At 42.9% G+C, this 7,500-nt stretch overlaps 1 protein-coding gene across 2 annotated transcripts in view; it reads right to left on the bottom strand.

Annotated features, from left to right (window-relative positions):
- LOC133612968 (chymotrypsin-like elastase family member 2A) overlaps window positions 1-7,500 on the bottom strand; it is a 21,005-nt gene that overhangs the window by 1,177 nt on the left and 12,328 nt on the right. The window contains exons 4-5 of one of the 2 annotated variants that reach the window (XM_061970500.1): window positions 4,490-4,615; window positions 4,274-4,410 (exon numbers count right to left, since the gene is read on the bottom strand). In XM_061970500.1, coding sequence (XP_061826484.1) covers window positions 4,274-4,410; window positions 4,490-4,615 — 263 coding nt within the window. The remainder of the gene's footprint in view (window positions 1-4,273; window positions 4,411-4,489; window positions 4,616-7,500) is intronic. The other variant, XM_061970501.1, reaches the window with a different exon arrangement.

The following is a 7,500-nucleotide window of genomic DNA, read 5'->3' as shown; positions in this document are numbered from 1 at the left end:
AGAGCTGCGGTGTCGTCCTTCTGATTCTTCCTGTGTCACAAGGAAGAGAAGAGTAGTGGGTGTGTTTACTAACAAGACATCATGGCGGAGCCGAAGCCGAGTTTCTTAACATGGAGATATTCTCACTACTTTTCTTTTTTCGAGCACAAAGAAAAGAACATTTTAGTTAAATGTAAGTTGTGTCTTGAAACAAAGATCCCATCTACTGCCCAAAATCCATCCATCCATCCATCTTCTTCCGCTTATCCGAGGTCGGGTCGCGGGGGCAGCAGCCTAAGTAGGGAAGCCCAGACTTCCCTCTCCCCAGCCACTTCGTCCAGCTTTTCCCGGGGGATCCCGGGGGATCCCGAGGCGTTCCCAGGCCAGCCGGGAATGCAAATTTAATTTGCAGGAAAGGAGTGAGTTTAGGATTAAATTGTCCATCCTCATTCTATTCTCTGTCACTATCTTTGTTTGGACATTACTGCTTGCCGTAGTTTTGAAGCAATACATGATGGGAATCCGGATGTTGTGTGTCAGTGTATTAACGTGCCGGCTGGAATAAACACACGCTGAGCAATAGCTCCGTGCCTGCCTACTTTATGGGTTATAGATAAACCTATGGATAACAGAGACATATATAATAGTCTCCTTCTTGTTGTGTGTGCAGTTGCGCACTGAGCTACAAAAGCTGTAGATGTTATAACGTGACTGGGCCGGCACCAAAAGCGGACGTGACGACAGGCTGGAAATCGGGAGAAATTCGGGAGAATGGTTGTACCGGGAGATTTTCGGGAGAGGCGCTGAAATTCGGGAGTCTCCTGGAAAATTCGGGAGGGTTGGCAAGTATGCCCGGGGGCTAATAGAAGTGTGGAAATTGATGTTCACACACACACACACACTCAGAGAAGGCCTAGACAGGAGGAGGACAGAGTGTAGGTACACAGAACATCAGTGGGTCAAATGTGCGAGAAAATGAGAGCAAACAATGTTAGAACCTTGTGTGGGAACCGCAGGTGCAGAAACACAAAAGAAAAATCCCTGTGGGATGCAGAAACTGGCAGAGAAATGTTCCGTGCAACGTTCATATTGTTGTTACTCAGCCAGCGTTTGTGGGTCTGATGGACCCGTTGCATTTTGTGGCTTTTAATGCCTCACAATTAAACACTTTTATGTTAAAATACTGAACAGATGTTTATTGGGATAAGGTAAACATCTGCAACAGGTCCATCAGACCCACACTCACTGGCTGAGTAACAACAATATGAATTACACAAGGGTTAATAATCTTTCTAGGATTGTACGTTATACCGGTTCCGTGGTACTAATGAATTAAAATTGTGCGCGCAAATGCATTATTGTGAGCTTTGATGACGTTGAGACGTCTGTGTCGTGTGACCAGTGGAAAGTTTTCCATCCCGGAGGGCGGTATAGCTCGGTTGGTAGAGCGGCCGTGCCAGCAACTTGAGGGTTCCAGGTTCGATCCCCGCTTCAGCCATCCTAGTCACTGCCGTTGTGTCCTTGGGCAAGACGCTTTACCCATCTGCTCCCAGCATACTTGCCAACCCTCCCGGATTTTCCGGGAGACTCCCGAAATTCAGCGCCTCTCCCGAAAACCTCCCGGGACAAATTTTCTCCCGAAAATCTCCCGAAATTCAGGTGGAGCTGGAGGCCACGCCCCCTCCAGCTCCATGCGGACCTGAGTCCGCTTTCCCACAATATAAAGAACGTCTACAGTAAAGCAGTCAGTCTGCCGTAAACAGCAATGTTGTGACACTCTTAAACAGGACAATACTGCCATCTAGTGCATTTGATGAAAGCACTTTTGTGCGTGCCACACAGCAATGCATAATCAGAGAGGGTGTTCAGCATGGTTAGAAAGATAGTGACAGAGAATAGAACAAGGATGGACAATTCAACCCTTAACTCAACGATGAGTAGATGAGTGTTATGTGTGTGTATATGTGTAAATAAATGAACACTGAAATTCAAGAGTTTCTTTTATTTATATATATATATATATATATATATATATATATATATATATATATATAGCTAGAATTCACTGAAAGTCAATTATTTCTTATATATATATATATATATATATATATATATATATATATATAGCTGGAATTCACTGAAAGTCAATTATTTCTTATATATATATATATATATATATATATATATATATATATATATATATATATATATATATATATCCATCCATCCATCCATCCATCCATTTTCTACCGCTTATTCCCTTCGGGATCGCGGGAATATATATATATACAGGTAAAAGCCAGTAAATTAGAATATTTTGAAAAACTTGATTTATTTCAGTAATTGCATTCAAAAGGTGTAACTTGTACATTATATGTATTCATTGCACACAGACTGATGCATTCAAATGTTTATTTCATTTAATTTTGATGATTTGAAGTGGCAACAAATGAAAATCCAAAATTCCGTGTGTCACAAAATTAGAATATTACTTAAGGCTAATACAAAAAAGGGATTTTTAGAAATGTTGGCCAACTGAAAAGTATGAAAATGAAAAATATGAGCATGTACAATACTCAATACTTGGTTGGAGCTCCTTTTGCCTCAATTACTGCGTTAATGCGGCGTGGCATGGAGTCGATGAGTTTCTGGCACTGCTCAGGTGTTATGAGAGCCCAGGTTGCTCTGATAGTGGCCTTCAACTCTTCTGCGTTTTTGGGTCTGGCATTCTGCATCTTCCTTTTCACAATACCCCACAGATTTTCTATGGGGCTATGGTCAGGGGAGTTGGCGGGCCAATTTAGAACAGAAATACCATGGTCCGTAAACCAGGCACGGGTAGATTTTGCGCTGTGTGCAGGCGCCAAGTCCTGTTGGAACTTGAAATTTCCATCTCCATAGAGCAGGTCAGCAGCAGGAAGCATGAAGTGCTCTAAAACTTGCTGGTAGACGGCTGCGTTGACCCTGGATCTCAGGAAACAGAGTGGACCGACACCAGCAGATGACATGGCACCCCAAACCATCACCCAACCATGCAAATGTTGCATTTCCTTTGGAAATCGAGGTCCCAGAGTCTGGAGGAAGACAGGAGAGGCACAGGATCCATGTTGCCTGAAGTCTAGTGTAAAGTTTCCACCATCAGTGATGGTTTGGGGTGCCATGTCATCTGCTGGTGTCGGTCCACTCTGTTTCCTGAGATCCAGGGTCAACGCAGCCGTCTACCAGCAAGTTTTAGAGCACTTCATGCTTCCTGCTGCTGACCTGCTCTATGGAGATGGAGATTTCAAGTTCCAACAGGACTTGGCGCCTGCACACAGCGCAAAATCTACCCGTGCCTGGTTTACGGACCATGGTATTTCTGTTCTAAATTGGCCCGCCAACTCCCCTGACCTTAGCCCCATAGAAAATCTGTGGGGTATTGTGAAAAGGAAGATGCAGAATGCCAGACCCAAAAACGCAGAAGAGTTGAAGGCCACTATCAGAGCAACCTGGGCTCTCATAACACCTGAGCAGTGCCAGAAACTCATCGACTCCATGCCACGCCGCATTAACGCAGTAATTGAGGCAAAAGGAGCTCCAACCAAGTATTGAGTATTGTACATGCTCATATTTTTCATTTTCATACTTTTCAGTTGGCCAACATTTCTAAAAATCCCTTTTTTGTATTAGCCTTAAGTAATATTCTAATTTTGTGACACACGGAATTTTGGATTTTCATTTGTTGCCACTTCAAATCATCAAAATTAAATGAAATAAACATTTGAATGCATCAGTCTGTGTGCAATGAATAAATATAATGTACAAGTTACACCTTTTGAATGCAATTACTGAAATAAATCAAGTTTTTCAAAATATTCTAATTTACTGGCTTTTACCTGTGTATATATATATATGAAATACTTAATTTGGTGAATTCTAGCTGTAAATATACTCCTCCCCTCTTAACCACGCCCCCAACCACGCCCCCGCCCCCTGCACCCACCCCCCACCTCCCGAAATTGGAGGTCTCAAGGTTGGCAAGTATGGCTCCCAGTGCCACCCACACTGGTTCAAATGCAACTTAGATATTGGGTTTCACTATGTAAAGCGCTTTGAGTCACTAGAGAAAAGCGCTATATAAATATAATTCACTTCACTTCACACATCCCATGTTTGCTGCTACCAGAAAGAAAGAAGCATTTTGCATTTTTGCAAGAGTGCGTGTGTAGGCAGTGTTGCACTTTGCTAATTTGATTTCAACAACCTTATTGTTATACGCAATGATAGAATTTTAGTGATGGTCGGCAACACTCACTGGACAGCCGACCCCAGCCGGTGACGTAGCATGCGGCGGCGTGGGGGAGGACAGCATCGGGCTGTGGGAGGCAGGCAGGCATGACGGTGTCAGACAAGAGCACCGGGGTGGAGAGCTTGATCAGGGCGATGTCGTTACTGCAAAAGCCACATTCAAAGCGTTTTACAGTCACTTGAGCTAATGATACCTCAAGTCCACTTGAGCGGATGCTGTTACCGGCTTAGAAAGATGTTGTAGTCTTCATGGATGACCATCTGGGACGCCCTGCGAGCCATGGAGTTCTCCTCGCTCGCCTCCAAACTGTGCTTCCCCACTTCCACGCTGTAGTTGTAGCGGCTGCTGCTATAGCACAAGTTTTTTTTTTTATAAGTGAGGTTTGATATTTTTGACTGTTCAATATTGTTGTGCACATTATTTATAAATGCACTTTAAGTACCTTGAAGGTAGAAAAGCACTATAAAAGTATAACCCATTTACCATTTATTCATTATTATTAGTAGTAGTAGACTCCTGAAGAGCCTCCATCCCACCCTAAACCTACTGTAATGTAATGTCACCGCCCCACATACAAACTGATAAAGTTGAGGAATGCTCATCAAACACTTATTTGGAACATCCCACAGGTGAACAGGCAAATTGGGAACAGGTGGGTGCCATGATTGGGTATAAAAGTAGATTCCATGAAATGCTCAGTCATTCACAAACAAGGATGGGGCGAGGGTCACCACTTTGTCAACAAATGCGTGAGCAAATTGTCCAACAGTTTAAGAACAACATTTCTCAACGAGCTTTTGCAAGGAATTTAGGGATTTCACCATCTACGGTCCGTAATATCATCAAAAGGTTCAGAGAATCTGGAAAAATCACTGCACGTAAGCGACAATGCTTGTGACCTTCGATCACTGAGGCGGTACTGCATCAAAAAGCGACATCGGTGTGTAAAGGATATCACCACGTGGGCTCAGGAACACTTCAGAAAACCTACAGTTGGTCGCTACATCTGTAAGTGCAAGTTAAAACTCTACTATGCAAAGCGAAAGCCATTTATCAACAACACCCAGAAACGCAGCCGGCTTCGCTGGGCCCGAGCTCATCTAAGATTGACTGATGCAAAGTGGAAATGTGTTCTGTGGTCTGACGAGTCCACATTTCAAATTGTTTTTGGAAACTGTGGTCTTCGTATCCTCTGGACCAAAGAGGAAAAGAACCATCCAGACTGTTATAGGCGCAAAGTTGAAAAGCCAGCATCTGTGATGGTATGGGGGTGTATTAGTGCCCAAGGCATGGGTAACTTACACATCTGTGAAGGCACCATTAATGCTGAAAGGTACATAGAGGTTTTGGAGCGACATATGTTGCCATCCAAGCAACATTTTTTTCATGGACGCCCCTGCTTATTTCAGCAAGACAATGCCAAGCCACGTGTGACAACAGCGTGACTTCATAGTAAAAGAGTGCGGGTACTAGATGGCCAGACCTGTCTTCCATTGAAAATGTGTGGTGCATTATGAAGCCTAAAATACAACAACAGAGACTATTGTACAACTTAAGCTGTACATCAAGCAAGAATGGGAAAAAAAATCCACCTGAAAAGCTTCAAAAATGTGTCTCCTCAGTTCCCAAACTGAGTGTTGTTAAAAGGAAAGGCCATGTAACACAGTGGTAAAAATGCCCTTGTGCTATTTTTTTTTTTGCAATGTGTTGCTGCCATTAAAATCTAAGTTAATGATTATTTGCAAAAAAAAAAAAAAAAAATCAGTTTGAACATTAAATATTTTACCTTTGCAGTCTATTCAATTGAATATAAGTTGAAAAGGATTTGCAAATCATTGTATTCTGTTTTTATTTACCATTTACACAACGTGCCAACTTCACTGGTTTTGGGTTTTGGAGATAGATCTGCATCGATGGGTATATGACGCCTCAGTGAGTGTGTGGCACACTCACTGGCTGTATTGGCACTGATACTGTGTTGGTGTTACAAAACGGCACCATCTGCTGGATACTTTATTTGACGCGATAGAATCAAAATAATCCCGCACTTTGGAACTTTTTTCTTTTTCTTTATTGGTCACGTGCCGCACACGTCATGGTATTGCTGTACACCGTATCAATTGTTGAGTGCCTAGTTATGGGCCGTCTGACTCATAGCCATGCGAGCTGCTTCAGTACTAGAAATTACTTTAATTCAATTCTGTTTCAATGACAGAGCGCCATTGCACAGACGAGGTGAGGAGCGCAAGTGCATCGAAGCTAGCACACGATCCTGTCTCCTGGGTACAGTCTGCACTCGAGCAGCAGCATTTTAGAGCAGACGTAGAGGGATTAGTGGCACGTTCAGTGGTCAACCCCAAACATGCGGAAATAGGAGACAGCGTACAGGTGAAAGAAGTACCTGATGTTCCAAAAATACAAATACAAATGGAGTGCAGCAGGGAAAATGTGCCCGAGAAGCACGGAGAATCAAAAGGTAACCGAGCAAAAACATTGGCAAGGAAACAAGTACGTAAACAAAGCAATGATCCCAGAAAGACTCAGTTGTGAAGCTGGATTATAAAGCCCTCTGATAATCATTGGCAGCAGGTAAAAACCATAATCGCCAATCACAGCGCTCGGAAGCCAACACACACAACAGGAAGTGGGAACAAAACAAGAGCGCCAAACAGGAAATAAACAACCGAACTTGACATGACCTTGGCTACAGGTCATGACGGACGAGAGACTTGCCTAAACTTGCTTGAATGACCACATTTCATGAAATATCACATTTGGGATGACTCTCAATATCAAGCGACCCCTCTTTTTAAACAGCTGTAATAGGACAAATGTATCTTTTTAAGATGAGGAATCATTTTAATCCATCCTGCTTGTCCCTCTCGGGGGTGGTGAGGTGGCTGGATCCTATCCCAGCTGCACTCGGGTTAACCCAGGAAGATAAGCTCCTAATTCACAGGTGTCAAACTCGAGGCCCGGGGGCCACAGCATTTTATGTGGCCCCCTGGAAAAAATGGGTTTATTATATATATATATATATATATATATGTATGTATGTATGTATGTATGTATGTATGTATGTATGTATATATATATATATGTCTTAATAAGGTTATCCAAAAAATAGTGCTCGATACCGTAGTAGAGCGCATTATATGTATGTGTGGGGAAAAAAATCACAAGACTACTTCATCTCTACAGGCCTGTTTCATGAGGGGGGTTCCCTCAATCAT

This window comes from Nerophis lumbriciformis, linkage group LG01 (genome assembly GCF_033978685.3).
Source record: "Nerophis lumbriciformis linkage group LG01, RoL_Nlum_v2.1, whole genome shotgun sequence".
Taxonomy (NCBI): Eukaryota; Metazoa; Chordata; class Actinopteri; order Syngnathiformes; family Syngnathidae; genus Nerophis; species Nerophis lumbriciformis.
This window is presented reverse-complemented; position numbering and strand designations above follow the sequence as displayed.